The 25,113-nt window shown below is 36.5% G+C and overlaps 4 protein-coding genes across 5 annotated transcripts; all 4 read left to right on the top strand.

Annotated features, from left to right (window-relative positions):
- The first annotated feature begins 1,409 nt into the window (after positions 1-1,409).
- On the top strand, positions 1,410-7,214 carry IQD32 (IQ-domain 32). Of its 2 annotated transcripts, none has more exons than XM_012980284.2 (6): positions 1,410-1,836; positions 3,985-4,326; positions 4,417-4,644; positions 4,876-4,956; positions 5,048-6,587; positions 6,854-7,214. In XM_012980284.2, exons 1-6 carry the CDS (start codon positions 1,753-1,755, stop codon positions 6,871-6,873), a joined length of 2,295 nt encoding a protein of 764 aa, XP_012835738.2. In that variant the 5' UTR covers positions 1,410-1,752; the 3' UTR covers positions 6,874-7,214. The 2 variants fall into 2 exon arrangements, with proteins under 2 accessions (XP_012835738.2, XP_088671818.1); XM_088815692.1 differs by having other exon boundaries at positions 1,700-1,836; positions 2,038-4,326.
- A 6,826-nt stretch (positions 7,215-14,040) lies between these two features.
- Positions 14,041-18,802, top strand: LOC105956435 (Zinc finger C-x8-C-x5-C-x3-H type family protein). Its single transcript, XM_012980286.2, has 4 exons — positions 14,041-14,432; positions 16,690-16,902; positions 17,434-17,558; positions 17,831-18,802. Exons 1-4 carry the CDS (start codon positions 14,373-14,375, stop codon positions 18,672-18,674), a joined length of 1,242 nt encoding a protein of 413 aa, XP_012835740.2. The 5' UTR covers positions 14,041-14,372; the 3' UTR covers positions 18,675-18,802.
- A 716-nt stretch (positions 18,803-19,518) lies between these two features.
- Positions 19,519-22,535, top strand: LOC105956436 (Pentatricopeptide repeat (PPR-like) superfamily protein). The gene has a single exon (XM_012980287.2). The coding sequence runs from the start codon at positions 19,701-19,703 to the stop codon at positions 22,365-22,367; it is 2,667 nt and encodes an 888-aa protein (XP_012835741.1). The 5' UTR covers positions 19,519-19,700; the 3' UTR covers positions 22,368-22,535.
- Positions 22,536-23,283: 748 nt separating this feature from the next.
- On the top strand, positions 23,284-25,020 carry LOC105956438 (putative methyltransferase At1g29790). Its single transcript, XM_012980289.2, has one exon. It carries the CDS (start codon positions 23,480-23,482, stop codon positions 24,743-24,745), a length of 1,266 nt encoding a protein of 421 aa, XP_012835743.1. The 5' UTR covers positions 23,284-23,479; the 3' UTR covers positions 24,746-25,020.
- Positions 25,021-25,113: the final 93 nt, after the last annotated feature.

The following is a 25,113-nucleotide window of genomic DNA, read 5'->3' as shown; positions in this document are numbered from 1 at the left end:
AACTCGCTAGCCCAATACCAAAACGAGGTAAGGCGAGCCCAGGACAATACAGGCCCAAGATACATGACTTGGGGGAAAAGAGAAACCCTAAAAAAGGAAAGCCTTGGAGGCCAAGCTTTCCTCATCTATAAATAAGAGAATCAACACACACACAAAGGGATGAGATTTTTACACTAATCACTATTACATTGCATATACATTTTTCTATTTCCGATCACTGACTTGATCGTCGGAGCTTTCCCGCCGGGAACCCCTCCCGGCGTTGCAGGTTTATTCACCCGGAGTACGAGCGGAGCTGGCTTGAGGAAGACGAAGACCTACGGACTAAATCAAACAGAAATCCCAATTAATTATTGTTAATACTAATCATCAACTATTAGTCATCCAAACATCATAATGAAATTTAAGTTGAATTTTTTAAGATAATGATGTCAATGATAATGATTCCTTCTTTGATCAAATTAAATTATTAATTAGGATATTTCACTCTCACATGGCATATTGACAATTACACCCTTTCAAGCCTTGGAAAAAAAATTGGTGCTTTATTTATTTATTGAGCAAATAATAATTATAAAAAATCTATTAAATTCAAGGAAAAATGCAATTAATTTTTAACAACACTGACTTAAGCATAAAGTTATATTTTGGAGCAGTGCATATTTTTGTTAGTAAATTTATTTGTTAGTTGGCAATAATCCAAACATAGGTATCATTCAGATTCATCATTTGTTAAATAAGTCAATTATTTGAATCATTTAATTTGCTAAAGTTGTCGGTAAGCTACAGCATTTCTATATTCACGAGATTAATACAGCAACCACGAATATATATATATATATATATATATATATATATATATATATATATATATATAATAATAATAATAATAATAATAATAAGAAACCTATTTCTCGTGAATAAAACATCTTTTTATCACTATTTTAGCAATCCCAAATATTAATATTTAGCCATTTATTAACAAAATAAAAGATTTTATTTTTCCTTAATTACGACTGAGCGAAATAAAAACAATGGACAAATTAAACACTAAATTAAATTTCAATTATTTTCGATCCCTCTTTTGACTGAGCGAAATAAAAACAATGGACAAACTAAACACTAAATTAAATTTCAATTATTTTCGATCCCTCTTTTCTCTTCAGCAGCAACACTTTATAGATCCAACTCGACCACATGTCTTTCTAGTCTCGTGTAATTTTTGAGCTATTTTACGAGAGATCTACATACGTTAAAGAAAAAATGATAATTATTAATTACTAATTGAAAGAAAATATGTTGCATTTTAATAAAAAAAATGAATAGTATAAAGAATCCACCTAGGAATGAGTAAAATGAATAATGACCAAATCATCCTTCCAACGGATATAATGTAGGATACAAAAGAAGGTTCGAACGAGGAAAAGAAACAGAGCTATATACCCGGAACCAAACCCAAAAGTGAACTAGATTTAAGGAGATATTTTGAGGTCCGCTGTTCCCCAAATTGCCCTCTTTATCAGGCTCAATTTCCAATAATCACACTTTCAAATTGGGCATTCAGGGAAATAAATAAAATAAAGAAAGAAAAAAACAGCCTCAGTCCTAGCTTGCATATGCTAATGCTGCTGTAGAGTGGTAGCCTAGTCTCAGCAAAAGAAGAGAGAGAAAGAAACAAAGGAGCACACCATTTTTTTTAGAGAGAGAAAGTGAGTGAGGTCGTCAGACAATTTTTTTTAGAGAGAGAAAGTCATGGGGAAATCAACTGCGTCGTGCTTCAAGATCATCAGCTGCGGCAGCGATTCCGTCGACCACGATGATCTCCAAACTCCCGAAGTAAATTTCTACGAGTTCAATTTTTTTTTTCTCTCGCTGTTGTTCAATTCTCTCTTTTTTTTTTTTTTTTTTTTTTTTTGATGTGCGTGAAACATCTGCGGTTTGAATTTTTATGCTGTTTTATACGAGCATCTGGTTTTAATTGATTGGATTTGAATTTGAATTTTTTTGCTTGTTATTTGATGACTGAATCTATTACAGGATCAGTGAGAATGGATTTGATTAAGTTTTGAATACTGAAATGTGACTGGATCACCGGATCAATGAGAGTGAATTTATTTCTTTTATTATTTTTTTTTTTGAAATGTCGGAATTAAGTGGATATTTGAATGCTGTTATTGGAGATTTTGGTGTTAAATCTATAAGCGAATTTGTCGCCGAACTGGATCTGTCTGTGGTTGTGGAACAGCTGATTTGATTGAAGTTAATAGGTGCAATTTTGAATTAATTAATAGATGCAATGTTGATAATGTTTCCTTATTTCGTTGATGCATCCTCGTAAATCTGAATCCACTTTGATCTCAGTTGTTATTATCTTTAATTGATTTGCTATATTCGCCCAAATTCGTAGACAGAGTTCAGGTGATTGCCGTATAGGGTTGTGCTGGAGGATCAGTGGCTGCAAAGTGCAGTGATCACTATCGAATGTTCGTTTGTTGTTGATGATATGATGACATCAATGTTATTTGTTTGATACCACGTTTGTCTTGAACAAACGAGCTTTAGATTATATGACCTAAGCTAAATTATTTTTTTTCTTTCTGTTTTTAGATTTTCGTTTCCACATAAAGAAATGTCCATTGATTCTGGTAGTAATATTTTTTAAAAAGTTAATATTTTATTTTTTAAATTTTGTATTTTAATTACTTGTAAAAACCGGGTTCATCCATTAATAGAGGCAATAAAGTCTAGAGTCTTATGTTATATGCATCATGACACACATTAAAACTTGACAATGTGCAGCGCCTAGTAGTTTAGGTGGTTGCCCAAGCAATGTGTTCGAAGAATTTCGATAAAATGATTATAGAATAGGAACGTAACTAAATAAGAGATAGAGTTTATCTTTGTTACTATTAAGATTTCTAAGATATTGATCCAACTTTATGCTTTTATTCTCATTATTTTCTTTCTTGTAGGCACATGGTAGAAATGTAACGCAAGCAGCATGTAAAAGAATATTAACCACCTGTATTGCTTGATCTAATGTTTTCAACAGCATATATTTTAACTAAAAAAATTGTGGCCTAATTCTTTCAAAATTCAAGTTCTGATAGAGCAACCATGATCTCGTCTCATGATGGATGCTTACTGTGGTTTGTCAGTTTATGTATAATATAGTATGCAATAGTCTTTATTATCTGCATGCCAAGTACCTAATTCATAGTTGGAACTTGGAAGTAGCAGAATATGCCACTGATAACAAATGGAAACGATAGCTGTTTTTTTTGGAGGAGCGCAGCATATTCCCTTCGGACTGTTTTTTTTTTTCAGAGAAGCGCCGCAAGTGGAATTTAATGTCGAGATTCAGTTGTTCATTGAGCATGGGCTTTGCAATTGAATAAAACAGATTTATTACAATCTTCATTTGAACTTTGTTATAAATGATTTTTTTATTTTTAGATGAGTAAGCTACTTGCATGCTAGTTTAAGAGATTTGCAAATTAAATAAGTAGTGTTAATTATAATGTTTCTTTTACGGACTGGCCTTTGTTTTTGGTTTGAGGGAAGGAGGTGGTGTGTGGTTACATCATGTGAAATAATTAAATATTGGAGATTCTGATTTTTTTTTTCGTCCGAGGATTTCTAACCCAAATATCAGTATTCACTTGGTTATATTCACTTGCCTGACAGACCTGCCTTAATGCATGAGGTTGCTTTGCTAGGTAGTCGAATAAAGTAGAAGGCACAACAACAATGCTAGCTAATTTGATAGGCTAATAAGATGCACATTAATGCCCCTTAATATTCAAAATATTTATCTGTATATTGATCATAAATGTACTCGTGACGTAATATTAAGGAGGTGACGCGTGATTGGTCCACGTGTTGTCTTCCCGTAAAAGCATTTATCCTCTCCATTTACGAGCATTTATGGTTCAGGGAAAATATCTGTATCCTTAATTAATGTTTTTCGAACTTCTTTTGCAGAGCAAGGGTTCAGGTGATCGGCGTGGATGGAGTTTCCGGAAGAAATCTCCAAAACATCGAGTATTGAGCAACAGTGTTACTTCAGAAGCCCCTTCATCTGTGAACAAGGAGAACCCAGAATCCGCTGCTGCAAACGTCCAGGCGCAGCCCGATCTGACTGTCCCAGAGAAGAATTCGGTTGTTCAGTGGGCAGACGAGAAGGCTGAGTTGTCTGCTCAAGTGGAGTCTAAGTTGGCAGAAACAATAGAAACAGTAGCTCCTAGTAAGGATGACTGTGGAGCAGATGCAACTTTTGATGAACCCAGTGTTGTTACCATCCAGGCTGCGATCAGGGGTTTGCTGGTATTACTTGATATATAACATGATGTAGCGGTTACAATTTTTTAGTTAATTAGAAATAATTATGCATTATTGGTTTTTTTTATATATCAGGCTCAACAAGTGCTATTGAAGCATAAGAACATAATTAAGTTGCAAGCTGCTGTAAGAGGACATTTGGTTCGAAGGCACGCTGTTGGAACTCTCCGGTGTGTCCAAGCCATTATCAAAATGCAAGCTCTTGTTAGAGAACGCCAAGCCCGTCTTAATGTAGAAGGGTCGGGTGATTTTGTGAAGCAGAGTGAGAGCAATGGAAAAGATGATAAGGATTCTGCTTTCTTGGTAATGACAGTTTAACTTATTTATCTTATCTGCTCTACGTTGCACGCCATGATTGGCTTTTTTTTAGTGTCATCATGCAAAATTTTCTTTGCTTGCGGGGGGCAGGAGTGGAAAGGGAGATGAAAAATCATTTCGTATATTGTTAGAGCATGGGCGAACATGTGGGATTTTATCTTTGCATTTTTTCGTGTAATTTGTGATTCTGATGTGAGATCATCTCTTCTTTTTCAGAATAAGAAAGAAGCCAAACCAAAAGGCACATACACTTATGTTTCCATTGATAAGCTACTTAGCAATGCCTTTGCTCGTCAGGTAAAGGGCGTAGCCGATTTCTATATTTGATTTATTATTTAATGTTATATTTCGTTGAATTTTGACGTGTGTCCTGGTTTTTTTATCTAAGCTTATGGAATCAACACCAAGGAGCGAACCTATCAACATCAAGTGTGATCCGTCAAAATCAGACTCAGCTTGGCAATGGCTTGAAAGATGGATGTCAGTTTCCTCCCCGAGCAATGAAGGGCCAGAGGAATCTGCATCAGCTGTAAAACATTTTGATGCCAAAGAGGACATCTTGGTTCCATCTGATTGTTATTCCGAGTCGAGAGACTTCAAATTTGGTGAAGATGCAGCATCGATCGAAGCATCAGAGAATGATGGCACTTTGATCGGTCATTCTGAGTTGCTGCATGTCATTGAGCAATCAAATTCAAAATGTGACTTAACAGAATCTGCTCCCGCTCCCTTTGAAACGAAAGAAGCAGAATTAGTTGAGGTGGTGGAAGTGATATCTCACCCCGAAACGGAGGAAACAGTAAACGAAGTTGAAACTGAACAAGCTGAAACAGAGGTGAGAAAGTTATCAAGAAAGTTGAGTAATCCTGCTTTCGTTGCTGCTCAATCGAAATTTGAAGAACTGGGATTGGCTGCCACTTCGACAAAACTACCCACTTCAGCTACTCATGATCCTGTAGTTGAAGAATCTAGTTTGTACAAGGTTTCTTCTTCTACAGACGAACCACTCATTTCTTCCAAGGAAACCCCGTTAGCTGAAAGTGCAGTTTCCAATCCTCCACCAGTTCAAATTGGTGGCTCTGAATGTGGGACCGAGCTTTCCATTTCATCTACCCTCGATTCACCGGATAGGTCAGAGGCTGCTATAGTCTATGACATTGAAAAAGAAGCTAAAGTTCCAGATGAGACTGAGCATTCTAAAAACGAAGAGAATTTACAATTTCAAACCAATGGAAACTCCATTGTACTGGAAACTGATCCATCGTATACTAACATGAACAAATTGGAAACTTACGAAAGTACTAATTCAACTTTTGGTGAATCTCTTGATTCCATCACTGCTGCAGACTCACCACAGCTAGAGAAGAAGAAGCCAGAAGCAGATCCAATTGAAACAAGCCATATAGCTGAAGAAGGATCTCCAAGAAGCCATATAACTGTCCCCGATTCTCAAGCAACGCCTTCTAGCCAAGTGTCTGTCAAAACCAAGAAAAGCAAAGGTGGGAAAACCGACTCCACTTCCAAACGCAAGAACAGGGCTACTTCTTCATCGGCCGATAAAAGCCTTGCGAACTCTGATCAAGATTCTGCTTCGAGGAACAGCTTAGAACACTCGCAGGAGCAGAAAACTGCAAAGAGGCGAAACTCATTTGGTTCGGCGAAACTCGATAACCGGGAGGAGCCGAGAGATAGTAGCAGCAGTAATCCTCTACCGAGTTACATGCAAGCAACTGAGTCTGCTAGAGCCAAAGCTATTGCTAATGGCTCCCCGAGATCGAGCCCAGATGTGCACGACAAGGATATCTACATAAAGAAGAGACATTCGCTACCTGGTTCTAATGAAAGGCAAGGCTCTCCTCGTATTCAGCGCTCACTGTCTCAGGCGCAACCGAATGCCAAGGGAAATGCTGCTACCAATTCCCCTCAAGGTATTATCCAAAATTTTTGTGATTTTATTTTTTCTTTCTATTTCTTGTAGAATTTCGTTCATGTCAATTCATTTTAACTAGTTACACTTGTTCAAAATTGTCAGAAAGGCGTCTAGTTTTCAGTTGTAAGATATATTGTTAATAACCGAGGGTAATTCCCATTCGATTACGAAAATGAACTTGAACTATATTTTTAATTGTGATGCTAATTGCTGATTTAACCCACTAATATTCTGCATGCTTATCTTTTGCGATTCTTGTTTCAGACCGAAAATGGCGAAGGTGATACAAATCTTGTGGAAACAAAGGTGATGATATTTGACAGCGTTCCGGACTTTGGCTGTTTTGCGAAACGTTCTGTTGATTTGTTGAAGAAAGTGAACAATCTATCGGTATTATATTATTTTTCTGTTGAGATGGAGAGACAATGAGATTGCATGTAAATTACCATATTCTTATTTCTTCTGATCTTTTTTTTTTCTCTCTCTTAGATATCTGATTGGTTTTTACTCTTAAGGAGTTTTGAGTGTATGTTGACTTATATTGGCTGGCTAACGTTATTTGGTTTTGAATGTGTTCGTTTTGACTCAAACGTTTGAGAGCTTAATTGCAACTTTTTTCTTCTTACATTATGCTTATGTCTTGTCCTACATTATAATTAATCAAGATAGTTGCATTATAGTTGTTTCAGCTTGGTGGGCTAGTAGACTACATACTAGTTTTTCATATATATTTTAAGCTCGTACGATAGGTCCGGATTCATGTGGATCGGATCCGAAATTCATTATACTCGATTTTTACATTTACATATATTCACTCACGCTCACACTTTTGACACACGAACCTATAGAGACGTACACACACCTTTGACACACACATAAATATACACTCCTCACACTTTTAGCACACACATAGATACGCACTCACACAAACTTTTGACACGCACTCCAACACACTTTTCACCCATACATACAGTTTTGACACACACTTGTGCACATACTCAGACACTTGTGACACACATATACAGACGTACAATAATTACAAAATTGCCACTCATTAAATAATTACAAAATTATCTCTAAGCAAATAATTAAATAACTGTCACTCAACAAATAATTACAGAACTGCCACTTAATAAGTAATTACAAACTGACATTCAAAAGGGTTATTACATAATTATCACTTTTTTTTTTGCTTTCAATAGATCCAAATTGCATCCACATGGATCCAATTTTTAAAAATTGTCAACTTGGTCCGTTTTGATTTAATTCTAACTAGATTTCATTCAAACTGGATTCATATAGATCGAATCCAATGTAATCGGATCCATGGAATGTTGGAATAAACTTGAATAAATCCCATGGAACCGTCATGCCGAATCATCAAGAATATTGTGCATAAACATAAATCGGAAGCGTACCTTACTCCGGTGGAATTGATATAAAACGATCATAGATCTTCCAGATCATCATGTACATCCGAACCCGAGAACCCTTTAGACTTCTCTTCGTTTTCTTTATGTCGATGGAATACATAGAGAATGGAATTCGTACATGTGATCCGGGGACCATGACCAATATATATAGATAACCTAATGGGCTATCTTGTGTAATTTTATTTTAGCCCATCACTATAATAAAATTACCCTAATGTCTCTACACATTAAAGGCCCACACCCATTAGACACATTAAAGCCCAATCCAAAATAAACTTTAGTCGATCACTTTAACGGGCTTAACTTCACGTGACAGTCTTGCAACACATAATATTTCACATATAAGTCCAACGTTGGATTAATGTTCCAACAATCTCCCACTTGGACTATATGTGTAACTTTATAATTATAGGTTGCATAAATAAATTTTGAGCTCAACTTTGCTGTCATTACTGAAGTGTGTCTATAACCAATCTCGTCCATCAATCATGCTAACACTGAATCAAAGGGGCCTTCGTTCACATTAGTCGTAACGGGACCCAACAATGGTCACAATATCAACACAATTGAATGACATAGATTATGATGTGGATGTGTAGCATGGAAATGTCATGCAATGTGACCTTAACATACCTATTTCCAATTGGTCCTCCTTAACGAGATCAAACCTTAACAAATCAGAGTGTGAATAAACCAAAACCTTATTTCTGCAGAAATTATCCTAAGAGTATCCTTAATCCGAATTAACCCAAAAATTGTGTTTACGGCAAAAGAACACATTTATTATAAACTCCCACTAAAACCGAATATCCTTAATTAATATGACACCCATACGAGCAATATGCTCATGAGACCTTTTGGGTGACATCCTTAGTGTGTACACATAATGGAGTTTATATCGACGTGTTTTATAGACACCTATCCACTCTGTATATTACAAAATAAGATGTTTTTATAAACTGATTACCGTAGTTAAAAGAGTTTTGGGTGTTGGCTAAACACTCGTACTTAAATTCTCTTTTAATTAGGTATACATTAAATGGATCTATAATGTACAAGCATCATACAAACTCGAAATCAAAAAACCAAATGATCTCCCAAATGAACTGATTTCGATAAATGAGCATAAATGACCTTATGTTCTCTATAATTACTGTATAATCCTTTTTGTTTCTTTTAAAATATCTACTTTAAAGAATTATTTAAATATCTACCTAACGTTATGTACGATTTAGCCGAATGCGTACATACCGAAGTATGCATATAATTTCCCAAAGTTGACAGCATAGGGAACCTTTTGCATTCTTCTTTTACCGTAAGATCTTTATTGGGCATTGAGTGAGATGTGTATGATTATCTCCCACGTATCACATGGTATATACAAACATTAACTTTATTTACCTCACAAATATGAGATAATCATTATGAGTTGTAACACCGTTTAGGGAAACCTAAAACTCTAGAACATAGTGTATTGAGTGAAACTCTAGGTGATTAGACTTTAGTTATAACTTTTTCAACATTGCCTATTGAAATTCTAACGGTCTCAAACATACATTTGTGACCAAATGATTTCACACTTTTGACAATTGATAAGATCCCAAATGTCATTATCATCTTAAGTTTAACTCAATTTAATATTGTATTCTCTTAAGGTTGTTGAGTTTACCTTTAAGGAGCAATTCCCTTTATGTGGGAGAAGAAAGTATTCTTTATTATTGTCTATAGCAACATAATGAGAAAAATAAATTCTCTCTTTCATACAACAATGAGTATAACCCTTTATCCCCCCTTAAACTCAATATCCTTAAGAGATTTTATACATCCCTCTTAAAAAAAAGAAACATATGTTGCAGTCTTTAGTGCTTCTCTTAAGATTAGAAGCAAAACCTTACTTGTCATTTGACATACTTTGGAGACTCATATCTTTAAATAACAGATAAAGCGGACATGATTCTGTTACTTTTGGAAAATCTATTATGATGTCTCTACTGCAACAATGTGTCATTCTATGGGATAGTAGCTAACTGAGTACTTTAGTCTTTTCTCACTTATGTCATTTTATTCTTACACATAGTCAAATAAAAGCTGACAAAGAATTCATTTATCCTTCAGATTTTGAAACAAACCTTATGTTGACTATAGATGTAGAAAGAAAAATCAAACCATATGCACTTTAAAGTTAATAAATCGTAACTTTAGTGCTTAAGACGAAAGTGAGATTAGACTAATACTGAATGTACTCCTTTATATTTCTTTTCTTTTATTAATAATGAAACAAGATTAGTCAAAACTATACTTGATTCAAACTTGTCATTTTAATAATAAAACGTATCAAAAGTGCCTTAAGAAATATTCTAGTACTTGCCCTATCAATCTTGATGCCCCTAAAGATTTCTTAAATGGTGCACCAAATGATCTTAATACTTATAATTAGAATGATCATATTCTTTAAGTCCCTTTTATCTTAACCTTAAGGAAACTTTAATTCCGAAAAAACTAGTTGGTCGTTCTATTTTAAAAGGTAAAATCAAGATCTATGCACCCTAAATAATAAGTAAATTATGCTATAAAGCACAAGAACCAAAATTAACATTGACAGATAACGCAGAAGCGGAAGCATGAACTAAATAGAGAACATAAACAAGAAGACATGCTCACAACTACTATTATGTCATAAAAATATCAAATAGAATATATGTATGTATGACATAATTAAACGGAATTGGGTTCATTTATCATAAAATACCTAGCTCAATGTTAACTTGACGTTATGGACGACTCGTTAACTTTTAAGCGGGAACTTTTTATAAATGAATATTGACGGTAAACTATCGTGTCAAACAATAAATCTACCTGGGGGCCAATTTACAGTTCACATGAAATTCTAATAACCGTCACATATTTATTATATATCAACCACAAATTCAAATAAAGGTATATTCCATCTCAAGATATCGGGCACTCCATTAATAACTTATCTTTGGACAATGATATTAACTTGTAAGTGATATCTTGGTGTAGTAATCAAACACTGACAATAAGAGCACATCAAATAATAATTCTACCTTAGGGCCAAACTATTATTCACATGCAAAACACCAAATAATCGCCACGCGTTTACCACCACAATATGCACATGCAATTCAGCAAAGTATTGGCCTTCCTTAGGGCCGACACAATACCCACATTATTACATGCACAAAACCTTTTGTATTTTAAAATAAATTAAGTTTCACATGAGAGCTCACTTAGGCGAGATGCTGCTTCTCTTAATTCATATCAAAATACATAAACCAAACCAATATTTGAATTTTAACTGAATGTAAGCCAATAGACTTTCTCTAAAATTTCTTTAGCCAAAGGCCTAATTAAATTACCTTATTAACCCAAATCCCACGTTATTTAGATTTAAAGTCAAAATAAAGTCGACTAGAAATCTTCACTTTATAACCCAAAGATGAGCCTAAACCATAAATCATAAAATTCATATTTATTTGAATTTGAGCTTAAAGTACAAAAAAGAGCTCACAAATTCAACCTTATTAGATTTAAAGCCAACAATAAATTTCGGACAAATAAATCCAAATTCTTATGAATTTTCACAAAACAATGAAGACTCAAATTTATAATAAAGTCACGAGTCTACGTGCCAAATATCGATTGGGTCAAAGCTTATTGAGTTATACATGATAACCCATACATATATTGACAAACAACCATTACTTTAATGAGTCAAAACCTATTGAATTATAATAATTCATATCCATAATTTGACTAATTAATCCAAATTTCAATCCAAAAAGACACGAACTTTAGAAATCTGAAATTCCCCAAAATAAAATCCCTCAGGAAACTAAATTGAAATTCAAACTGAATCTCACTTTTTTGACTAAACAAGTTCTTAAAGAGAATTAAAAATAATTCACTTATTCGTTTGATTCTTCATAAAACATAAATTTCAAGTGGCCCCAAAACCTTTTTGTAAAAAAACTTAAAATCAATTTTTCATTCCTTCAAAAATATTGCATTTGCCCCAAATTCAGAAAATCCAAAAAAAACTTGAAGGACTGAATAGAAATTTTGAAAGAAAAGCCTTTGAGTGAAAAGGGTCCTAAGATTCAGAAATACTTAATTTTTGGGGGTTAAACTGTATTTTCTGAATGTATATCACTGTTTTGAGAGAGACTTGAAAAAACGGGGACTGAAATGCAGTTTTCGAAAGCCTGAGGCTATAATACGGATTTTTCATTATTTCAAATCGACCCCGGCTCAAAAATCAGGAATAACCAAAATATGGGCCAAATTGAAATAATGCTAAATATCTCAAACTTAAATTAGGGGACCAAATTTGAAATTACAGAAACCCTAAATCTGGGGTTAAATTGTAATTTCGCAAAACATTAGTCAAAAAATCAAAACCTTAATGTCCTTATTCAACCTAATCAGCCGCTACCACGACCTTTCTTAATGTCAACCGCCACCACCACCTGTTATCCAATCTCCCACACCACCCGTAATTGACGGTAATTGAGCTACAGCCCATTACCGTCGACCTTTGAGGAGGAAAGATACGCGCGGCCGTTTCCCGGATTTCTCCGCCATACCGCTGACCTTTTATTTATTTTTATTTTTTTTTGTTGAATGGTGGAGTAGTGGCCGTAGATGGTGGAGTAGTGGCCCTTTAAGGGCATTACAGTCGTGAAGGCTGACCGACCGCCAAACTTAATAGAATTTCAGATTTGTTGATTAACCTTAAACCTTCATATGAATTAATTGAATCAAGGAACCTTATTTCAATTCATCCCAACTGATTGAACCTAATCAGTAAATCATTGGGAATTCACAAATTTTCCAGATTTCAATTTTACAATTAAACCTTAATTTTCTCTAAACAGGTTAAATCGAGATTCTTATGCCAATCCGAAATTAATCAATTAAATTTCAGACTCTCGATCCAAATTTTAGAATTAAGCAAATCTAAAATATAAATAATTGGATAACCACGAACTTCAATTAAGCATGAAAACATATATCATACAACATACCTTAATCACATATTTACACGAAACATTACTAACCATAAAAACCAAATCCAGAAAATAGGTTTCATGATAACATCAAATAAACTTACTCCGTGAAAATCAATTTCATGACACAGAGAATCAATCAAAATAAATAAGAAAAAATCTAGATGATTCGAACATGGTCGGCTCTGATACCACTTGTTGGAATAAACTTGAATAAATCCCATGGAACCGTCATGCCGAATCATCAAGAATATTGTGCATAAACATAAATCGGAAGCGTACCTTACTCCGGTGGAATTGATATAAAACGATCATAGATCTTCCAGATCATCATGTACATCCGAACCCGAGAACCCTTTAGACTTCTCTTCGTTTTCTTTATGTCGATGGAATACATAGAGAATGGAATTCGTACATGTGATCCGGGGACCATGACCAATATATATAGATAACCTAATGGGCTATCTTGTGTAATTTTATTTTAGCCCATCACTATAATAAAATTACCCTAATGTCTCTACACATTAAAGGCCCACACCCATTAGACACATTAAAGCCCAATCCAAAATAAACTTTAGTCGATCACTTTAACGGGCTTAACTTCACGTGACAGTCTTGCAACACATAATATTTCACATATAAGTCCAACGTTGGATTAATGTTCCAACATGGAACTCTATCCAAATGGCCTGCCGCAGACCCTTAATAACAACTATGATAAAATTGAGGGAATTATCCAGAAATATTACTAAAATTTATTATTAAAATTGTGAAATCCAGGATTACAATTTTAAAATTGTGCTAGAATCAAATTTAAAAAAAAAAATGAAATAAATCGCCACCGTGGTCAAATTTGACACCGTGACGGAAATGACTCATACAGTCACACGGGCCTGGGTGGCGGCCAGCTACGCGCGTCAGAGGAGCGTTACAATCACACGCGCCACGGAAATCTCTATATAAAATGGGCGCTGCGGAAATGGTATTCGGGTAGAAAAATTAAGTGGCGAAAAACAGAGGTGAAAATAATAGAAATAAAAATCAAGAGGATCTAGGGTTCCTATCTAGGGTTTCTTGGACTTATCCTCACTCTTGTTTCTCTCTCATCCTGTCTTCTCTCCCTCTCCTCTCAATCGATTCCTGCTACAATTGAAAACATCAATCAAACTAAAGTTTTAATCGGCAATCAGGGTTAAAAAAAATTTACAGAGATGTTGGCGATTTGATTGCTAAAAAAACGCGATTGAATTTGTATTGATAAGATATATATATATATCCGAATATTTGAGAATCAAATCAATACTTGTTTGATTTGTTAATATGGGAAGATCGCAGAAACCAAAAAGGATTACTTGGGCTTCGGATGGTAATCTTTGTCAGGTATATTTTTTGTAAGAATCCTCTAAAGTTTTTAATTTTCTCGTTGACTGTTCTTCAATGATAATAATTTACTCTGGAATTCGTAATAAATGGAGGAAATGTTGAATTTGCCTAAATTTTTATTACCAGTGGATTATGTGGAAATGTCAAATGTGCTTTTGTTACTGTCTGAAAGAAAGGGTTCCTTAGGGGAGAAGAAGATAAAGTTGTCTGATTTGGAAATTCAGTTGACTTTGGCATTGTTTAGTGTTAAGTAAATGAATTTCCCTTAAATGCTTATGTTGATGAGTTAGAAGTGAGTTACAGATAGATACAACTCGTTGCAACATTATCTGTGCATGGAGTTAGTAAAAGAAGCTCGGTGTTGAATATGAGTTGCATAAACCATAATTGTGTGTATTGTGTTAGAACACATGTTTCAAGTATAGTGTCATTGTATTGACACTCGATGGTAGGGTAGTTTGGTCAATGCTATCCAACTTTTCGTGGTTTGAATAGTGTCTAGATAGAAACATTAACATGTGTAAGATTTCTGTAACGCGGTTAAGATTTTGGTGGATTGCAGAAAGGTTGTGGTTTTTTGTGTTTAAAGATTACACCAATAGAAATGAATGAAACCAGAATCATGTTTAACGGAGAACGCATGAATGACTGACACGTGTAAAGAAAGCATCTAGTTCTCGAGTTTATTAAAGAGTATGACAAGTGTCCATTCTATCTACATTCTCTGTAGTTGTAGCACTCTAAGCTAAACCCTTTTTCTTGATTTGGTTGGAAGTAATCTTGCTCGTTTCCCCTTCTCGATTAAGTAAAATGTAAGATTTCTTAGAAACGAACGGGGTTGTTGAGCTCTAGTTTTCACTCGTACAAATATAAATGTCGAAGTATTAATATTCTGTATAAGATTCATGCTCTTAGTTAGTGTTTGTTTGCAGCACTAGATGGGATAAAAGTATTTTATCCCATCCTAAAGGAGTGTCTACTTTTTGTGATAGGGGCTGGATTGTAAATTTCAGCCCACTGCTGAATTTCGAAACTGGACGATGAGGTATCGAAATGGTACCTCTGATTCTCCCATCCCCAAGCTTGGCAACATTCGTGGGTGGTCGGTCAACAAGTCATAAAGAACTTTGAATTGTCTATGAAAATTTTTATTATTACTTCCTTTAGAATTTCCGAGTTTTGTATGTATACTCGTTCATATTCTTGTTAATTTGGTTGATTCTTCAATAAGTGGCATGTCTGCAATAGTAGGGGTATTTCGAATGAAACCCCCCAAAAAGAAATTTAAAGCGGCGAGAGAGGATAGAAAGAAGGAGAATTCGAATGAAAACAGTTGGTGAAAACTGGTATTCGGGAAATATACAGTTAATCACGAAATGTTATCTTCAAATTAGATAGCTGATAAGTGATGCTATTTCCACCATGTAAAATTATCAATTCACAACCATCTTCAATATACTCATATATTTTAATTTAGGGTACATTTAGATTGAAGGATTTGAAATGAATGGATTTGATGTATATTTTTAAATTCACAGCCATCTAGTTACTTCAATGTATAAATTTGAATCAATTTTAGGGTTTTAAAGTTCACATGCATTTATCAACACAGATATTTTATAGTGCTTATAACCTCTCAATACAGTACGCAAATGATTTTTGCCTTCGAATTGCATGAATTTTATATTGACATCCTTCTTGTATTCCCGTTAATCGACGTTTGATCCACAAAGAAGCCGAAAATGAGATTGGTGGATTTCGACGGAGAATGATGGGTTTTAAATGAAAGGAGAATAATTCGCGAAGAGGGATGAAAAAGAAAGAGATATTGTTGTGGTGGACTTGAGGATATATTAAACTTTTCATATAAGGTTAAATTTGAAATAAAAAATATGGTGGTGTATTGGGATTTTTTTGGGGGGTGGAAGTAGCTGCACTCGAATCAATATTCTTATTTAATTTACTCGTTTTATCTATCAGCCATCTCTCTGTTTTCTGAAATGGGCTGAGTGAGTAAGTTGATAACTACTCTTTTACGTGTTGTTAAATAGCCATACTCACGATTCTATTCATCAAGATTATTCTATTGGGCAAGTGTGTGTGTGTGTGTTTTATAGTAGCTTGAGAATAAGAAATGATGAGGTGGTATATAGTAAATTTCTATCTTGTATTTGTCTGATTGCGTGTAGGATATATTTACGCAAGTAGACTTACCGACTAATAACGACTCAACTAAATTCATTACGTATAATAGGTGAGGCTGTTTTTGTCGGAAGACTATCCGTCACAAGTTGGAATTGGAAGTCAAGAACATCTCCAGGCTAAGTCATTATGGCAAGCACAGAGCGGTAGTGGCTCAACGTCCAATGACAATTTGCCACCTGGCTTCGAGGGAATCCAGCCTCCAAATCCTTGGACAGCAAAGCTTTCTCAAATACCGTTGATCAAATGGAAATGCCCTCCCAGAGTAAGTACCCAATGAATATTAATTGTATTATTTTTAATGAAATTTCCGTTGTGTGTTTGAAGAGTATAGATGTACTTTTGTTCATGTTCCCGTTTCGCCCCTACAGCTGTGACAGACAATAAAGTTTACCCGGAAGTGGACTGAGGCTGGGATTATTCGAACCGACAACCATCTCGGGTTGATGTTTTATTAAAGTTTAACAAAGTGTCTGAAGTCAGTCTTTTATTAATAAATAGTACCCAGCGGTGCATTGTAAATCGGGATACAAGTTTCATTTTTTATTGTAAAATTCCTGTAGAAAAGATATTTTACGTGGGCTATAATTTGAGATATCAGACAGACGACCCTGCGTCCTTTTTTTTCTTCTTTTCGTTCTACCATTGCATCTATATCTTAGTATTTACAAGGCAACAACTCAAGGCTTTGCGTAGGTTTTATTATGTACCACGGTTATACTGCACTTGTATATTATTAGTATTGAAGCATGTTTTTTTTTTCTGATACTAAAGTATTTCGCATCTTTTTTTTCAGTTGGTAGTAAATGCTGGTTGGAGAGTGGTTGCTGGTGACGAGAGCAATGAAATGGAAACCCAGAACGAACGCGAAATGAGAGTTCTAGAAGCAATTTATCCACGCTCCACTGCCATTCCTCCAAAGTACAATGATGCATTCTTATTACCTCGAGTTTATTGCATTTAGCACCCCCTGTGTTCTATCGAATTGCCAAGACACCCCCCTGTGTTATAAATATTAGCAACAATCCCCTAAAAAGTGAGTTTTTAGGGGTTTTTTGCTAATAAAATAACACGGCGGGCTTTCTTTAACAATTAGACAAAATACAGGGGTTGAAGAATGCAATAAACCTTTAGATATTTCTAATTTCCCTTTCTTATGTGAATTGACCATTTTGCCCTTCGCCTTTGCGCAGCCCTTCTCCTTTAATCGGCGAGGAAAACTCGACTAACGACGACCGCTACACTCCCGTGGTCCCAGTCACACCAATCGAAGACGAAGATGCTGCTGCATTAGATGCTTCAGTAAACATCACAAATTCGGTAGTCCCTCAGACTCAAAATTCGTCTCAGGTCAGCAGTGATGTCATGATGACGTCAGCCCTAACATCAGCCATATCGAACAGCAATCAGGGAGGAGGAAACATGATCGACCGCGACCTCCTCCTTAAAATCCTCTGCGACCCCAAAATGGTCCAGCACCTCGTCACTAACCACACCGCAGTGCAGAACGCTCCACCGTCACCGAGCGTGCACAGCAACATACCGTGCACCAGCAGCAGCAGCACACAGTACAATAATTCGTTCGCACCACCACCTCTGAGGCCCCCTGCAAATGGACCGTTTTACCCTCCGAGCAGGGTTGGACCAATCCCCCCCAATCAACGGCCGCCGTCCGGCATTTCTGATTTGATTTCCGCCGCTCCGTCGCCGCCTCCGGCGGCGAAGGATATCAGCTATTATAAGAGCCTTATCCAGCAGCATGGAGGAGAGAGAAGAGAAAATATGCAGCAATTTGGTCAGCAAATTCAGAACAATCAAGAAGCATCAAATATGATGAAACAGAGAGATTCAAAACCGAAGGTAATGAAACCTTGCATGTATTTTAACAGCCCGAGGGGTTGTAGAAACGGAGCTAACTGTACGTATTTGCATGAGATGACATCATCATCGGCATCGACGCAGCAAAGGGTCAGTAGCATGCCAGAGGTTCAAAGTAGTAAGAGAGTGAAACTGGATAGAGAAATTACTGGAACATAAATAACAAAAGTTGCAATATTGTATATCTTTATTTTTATGTTTCTTTGACGCCGAGGATGAAATCATATTTGTTTATTCATATTTATGAGATTTTTTCTCCTCAATTTTTCAAGTTAAGAGGATAATAAGCTGCTGGCTTCTGTTTTTTTTTTTCTTTTTTTTTTTTAAATGCTTGACCTAATTAATTTTTTGTTGTGTGTATTGAATAATTTGATACATTTTATTTTTAGGGTAAATTAAGGTCACTTCGTGAGGTAAGGTTAACTTACGAAAAAAACTCCTCATGTTTGGATAATTATAACAACCTATCAACTATGAATCTTCTTACAAGTCAACCATGGTCTCAAAGTTAACATAATCTTTTAGTTTTCGTGAAATGTTCTCTAGCTTGTATGTACTCGTTTTGTGCAAAAATGCAGTATCTGATGTAACACAATCTGATATTTATTTACAAGCCAAGAGACATGTCTTATGATCATCTTGTTTCAAAATGTGGAGCTCGAATGAAGTAAAACAGGTACAAATTGAAGAATATTCTACATAATTTAGAAGATTTCACTGAATTTGACACTCGAGGATGAACATGTAAGAAGGTTCGTAGTTTAGGAGTTGGTTATAATTACCCAAACATGAGCGGTTTTTTCGTAACTTGCCTTATCTCAGGGTTGACCGTAATTTACCATTATTTTTATTAGAAAAAAATGGTTCTACGAAAAATTGAAGGAAGAAAATGAGTTTGTAAAATAATTGAAGCAAAAGATTTTTTATTTTTTTTTTAATTTTTTTTTAAATAGTTAAGTGAAACTACTAATTAGCACTCCAAGAACTACTGAAATTTCGAGTATACATCACTAATTAAAAAAAAAAAAAATGACAAGTTGATGAGATTTGAACACTGTCCACCAATTATCATATTTTTTTCTGAGGAAGATAGAAATTCTGACAGATTTTCAAAGGCTATCAATATCATCACGAATTATTGTGGCTCAGCATTTCTCTTTCAATTCACAGCAAAAACATATTCCAATGGAGATCGCAATTCTTCCCTGCAAAACCATAATAATACCTTCAAAAATCTCAGAATACCCCTCTAAATTCAAAGCATTTTCAAGAATCGCCCAACAAAAACTCGCAAACGACGCCTATCTGAAGGGACTATGCAACCACGGCCGCCTGACCGAAGCTATTTCCTCTTTAGACTCGTGCGGTTCCACTGTGAGCCCCGCCACTCTCTCCAGCCTGATTGAATCGTGCATCGATTCCAATTCACTTGACTTGTGCTACAAGCTCCACGCCACTGTCAAGAAATGGGTCAAAGAACCCGACCCGTTTCTGGAAACCAAGCTGGTTGGTATGTATGCAAAATGCGGGTCTTTGGATGATGCATTCATAGTGTTTGAGGAAATGCGTCAGAGAAATTTGTACACGTGGTCCGCTATAATCGGGGCTTGCTCGAGGGAGAAGAGGTGGGGGGACGTGGTGGAGCTTTTTTACTGGATGATGAAGGATGGTGATGTCATCCCAGACAATTTCTTGTTTCCGAAAATCTTACAGGCTTGTTCGAATTCGAGAGACGCAGAAACAGGGAGGTTGATTCATGGGATGGCGATCAAACTCGGCCTGAGTAGAGAACTTCGCGTGAATAATTCGATTCTCTCTGTTTACGCCAAATGTGGGCTTTTGAGCTTAGCTGAGAAGTTCTTTGAACGGATGGAAGTGAACGACAGAGTTTCTTGGAATGCAATGATTACGGGTTATTGTCACGCGGGACAAATAAACGAGGCGGAGAGATTGATCGAGTCAATGAAGGAAGAAGGTCTCGAACCGGACGAGATCACATGGAATGTATTGATTTCCAGCTGTAATCATCTTGGAAAGTGTGATGTGGCGAAGAAGTTGATGAATGCAATGGAAACCTGTGGAGTTAAGCCAGATGTCTTTACATGGACTAGCATGATTTTGGGTTTTGCTCAAAATAATCGGAGATTGGAGGCGGTGAAGTTGTTTAGAGAGATGCTTCTATCTGGGGTTGTACCGAACGGTATCACTGTGATGAGTGCTATATCGGCTTGTTCTTCTTTGAAAGATGTTAGAAAAGGGAAGGAAGTTCATTTGGTTGCTATAAAGTTAGGGCACGGTGAAGATGTGCTCGTGGGGAATTCGTTAGTCGATATGTATTCGAAGTGTGGGAAACTCGATTCTGCAAGAAGGGTTTTCGATACGATGTCTGAAAAAGACGTGTACACTTGGAATTCGATGATTGGTGGGTACTGCCAGGCTGGATACTGTGGGGTCGCGCACGATCTCTTCAAACAAATGCAAGAATCGGGTTTTATTTTGCCCAATGTGGTGACGTGGAATGTGATGATTACAGGTTACATACAAAACGGAGATGAAGATGAGGCTATGGATATGTTCAATACGATGGAGAAGATCGGGGGCGTTAAACGGGATACTGCCACGTGGAACGCTCTGATTGCTGGATTGTTGGATCACGGGCAGAAGAATAAAGCGTTGGGAATATTCCGGCAGATGCAATCTTGCGGTGTGAAACCGAATTCGGTTACTGTTTTGAGCATTTTGCCAGCGTGCGCGAATTTAATTGCGGTGAAGAAGCTGAAAGAGATTCACTGCTGTGTGGTGAAAAGAAGTTTGGAGTCGGAGCTTTCGGTTGCGAATTCTATGATAGACACGTACGCGAAGGCGGGCGAAATAGAATACTCGAAAAAAATATTTGCGAATATGCCATCGGTAGATATCATTACATGGAACACGATGACAACTGGCTATGTTCTGCACGGATGTGCTGACGAGGCGATTGAGCTTTTCGAGCATATGACGAGGCAGGAGTGCAGGCCGAATAGGGGAACATTTGCTAGTGTAATTTCTGCGTATGGTTTAGCCAAGAAAGTCGAAGAAGGGAAACGGGTTTTTTCTAATATGACCGAAGAGTATCAGATTGTGCCCTGTTTGGATCACTACGTTGCTGTGGTGAATCTGTATGGCCGTTCGGGGAAAGTTGACGAAGCATTTGAGTTCGTGGCAAACATGGCCTCGGAAGAATCGGAAGATGTGTCGATTTGGAGGGCTTTGCTAACTTGTTGTCGTAGGCATGGGAATGTTAAATTGGCAATCCATGCTGGAGAAAAACTACTCGAATTGGAACCCGATAATAATAATGATACTTTGTTTGTGCGGAAGTTGGTTTTGCAGTTATACGATTTACGAGGGATTTCCAAGGAATCTTTGAAGATGAAAAGGAAAGAGACGACGGGATATTCTCTCGGGCGGAGCTGGATCGAGGAGAAAAACACAGTTCACACTTTTGTGAGTGGGGATCTTCGCCAGCTGGACGGTAAGTCTCTGCGTTCTTGGATCGAAAGAGTGGAGTCTTGTAATAAGGAATCGCAGTATCGTGATATGCTTAGTATTGAAGAAGAGGAGGAAGAAGAAGAAGAAGAAAGTGTGGGAATTCATAGTGAAAAACTGGCGTTAGCTTTTGCTTTGATAAAGTCTTGTCGAGAGTCGACTCCTCGAACTATTAGAGTTGTGAAGAACGTGAGAATGTGTGGCAACTGTCATAGGTTTGCGAAGCTGGTCTCGAAAAGACACGGTTGTGAAATATATATCAGTGATTCGAAATCCTTGCACCATTTCAAGAATGGAGTGTGTTCTTGTCGCGACTACTGGTAAAAAAGAGCACGCATACGAGAAATCGAGAAGTGCAGGAAAGAGTATATATTCTTGTGAAGTGTATATCTTGATTGGCATTTGTATAAATTTTGCTGTGATTTTCTTTATTTCATGATACAGTGAAACCTCTATAAATTAATACAGTCGGGACTAGCAAAATTTTATTAATTTAGTGAAATATTAATTTATCGAACTAATAATTTAGTAGGTTTTTACCGAGTCGAGATCAGAAGAAATTATTATTTAAGCGTATATTATTAATTTATTGAGATTCTACTGTATATTAAACATCTATAAATTAATACAATTGGGATCGACAAAATTCTATTAATTTAGCGGAATATTATTTTATTGATAAATTAATAATTAATAATTTATATATTTGTTGATAACTTTATTAGTACTTTATGAAATTAAAAAGCATTTCTAAAGTTTAGTTCTTTGTTCGTCCCTTTTTCTCTCCAACAACACTTTCTTTTTCAACTCCATTTCAATTAACTATACAAATCAATTCTCATTCTTGATAATTTCTATTGAAATGAATGAAAAAAAATCCATTTTTTTATAAATGAAAAATTAATTCCAATTCCCCTTCTAAAAAATTATAAAATTAAAAAATCGGACTTTTTTAAATTGTAATAAAAATAAAAAATTATTCCAAAAATTAAAGTTATTCGAATCAAAATCGACAGAAGTCGAAAATTTCGTTCTGATTTCCACCGCGGTGAATAAATTGCTCACGGGTTGCATTTAAATGTCCTTTTTCTTCAGTCATTCTACTGAATTTTAATTTTTCCACATAATTAGACTTCCCCACGTAATCTGCGTACACGTGTACGGTTCACCCTCACCTAAAAACCAACCGACAAAACACCAAGTTTTTAGCACCGCTAATCTCTTGCTTAAACTTCATTAACTACTGTCCTAATCAACTTTTCTTTCTTTAATCCTTCTCTCTTCAACTTGCTCACTCACTTGAATCTAACCCCACTGTTCACACTCCACTGCTCTTCTCTCTCTCTCTCTCTCACACACACACACACACAACCATTTCTACCTCACACTAAAGATCAAGAAACAGAGAGAGAAAGAAGCTAGAGAGAGAAACAACAATGGGTGCTGTTTCTCTGAAAATCGGAGACGGCACAGCAAGATTCAAAAGGGCAACAATGTATTCCTCCGCCGTGAATTTCCTGATGCTTTTTTCAGTAATCACCACAAATCTCTTCGCTCTCTACGCATTCACATACCACACCCCAACCATCCACCATTACAGCAACAACAACAGCTACCCTAAAAACATCTCCTTAATCTCCGAAAAAGTCAGCTTAATCCTGCGCGAGATCGAATCGTCCCAGAAGAAACTAACCCAGATGGAAAAACAGCTCCTCGGCTACGAAAGCATCGATCTTTCCAGACCAAACATCGCAATCGAGCTCAAACAGTTCTTGAACCACCATCTACTCCCCTTGGGTAAAGATTCAAGAACTGGGATCACTGAAATGGTGGCCTCAGTGGGCCACTCCTGCGAGAAATCCGTGGATTTGCTGTCCGAATTCATGAATTATAAAGTCAACGGTCTTTGCCCCGACGACTGGAGCCTCGGTCAGAAGCTGATTCTTCGGGGGTGCGAGCCTCTCCCGAGGAGGAGGTGCTTTGCGAAAGCAATCCCTAAATTGGGGTTTCAGTCTTTTCCGATTTCGCTTTGGAAAAATGTTAGCGAGAAGAGTTTTAGCTGGAGTGGATTAGGCTGCAAGAATCTCGCTTGTCTGAATATCAAGAAGCTGAATCGAGACTGCGCCGGTTGTTTCGATATTGTCAAGGGCTACGAGACGCAGAAATACGTGAAGGGTCGGAGCAAGAACGATTTCTTGATCGATGATGTGCTTGCGATGGTGGTGGGTGGTGGAGGGATTCGAATCGGGTTCGATATCGGTGGTGGCTCCGGCACTTTTGCCGCCAGGATGGCGGAGAGGAACGTAACTATAGTCACCGCCACTCTGAATGTCGATGCCCCTTTCAACGAATTCATTGCCTCGAGGGGGCTTTTCCCCCTCTACCTTAGCTTGGATCATAGGTTTCCGTTTCAAGATAATGTCTTCGATTTGGTTCACGCGGCGAACGGATTGGACGTTGGGGGTAGATCGGAGAAATTGGAGTTCTTGATGTTTGATATAGACCGTGTGCTTAGGACAGGTGGCTTGTTTTGGTTGGACAACTTTTATTGCTCGAGCGATGACAAGAAGAGTGCTCTCACTCGTTTGATCGAACGGTTCGGGTATAAGAAGTTGAAGTGGGTTGTGGGGGAGAAAGTTAACGGTGCCGGTAAATCGGAGGTTTACTTGTCTGCGGTTTTGCAGAAACCGGTGAGGGTATAGTTTGAAAAGATTCGATTTTTCTTGGTTATTGTTCGAATAAGTGAAGGCCGAACGATTTGATTTGGATCATAGGGTTATTTTATCTATAGTTGCAACTACGAAAAAAAGGTGCGATTTTTAAATTTTACGCGGTCTCTTGTTACATTCGATTTGATTGCTTTATAGGGATAGAGAAGAAGATTAATATAGCAATGGATTATGTGGTTCGAATATCTATTACGTGATGTGAGATTTCGAAGTTTTCGAATTTTAGTTGATAAAATGTTTCTGCATAAGTTCTTGGTTTGATATTGTGAACTATAGATACAAATAGTTTTGTTATAGATTCCATGCTTATACATGGTTGCATTGAATTGGGGGCTATGCTA

The sequence above is a fragment of the Erythranthe guttata genome, chromosome 3 (assembly GCF_056151865.1).
Source record: "Erythranthe guttata isolate IM_541 chromosome 3, IM_541, whole genome shotgun sequence".
Taxonomy (NCBI): Eukaryota; Viridiplantae; Streptophyta; class Magnoliopsida; order Lamiales; family Phrymaceae; genus Erythranthe; species Erythranthe guttata.
The sequence above is the reverse complement of the archived record's forward strand: the minus strand, read 5'-3'. Positions and strand labels throughout refer to the sequence as shown.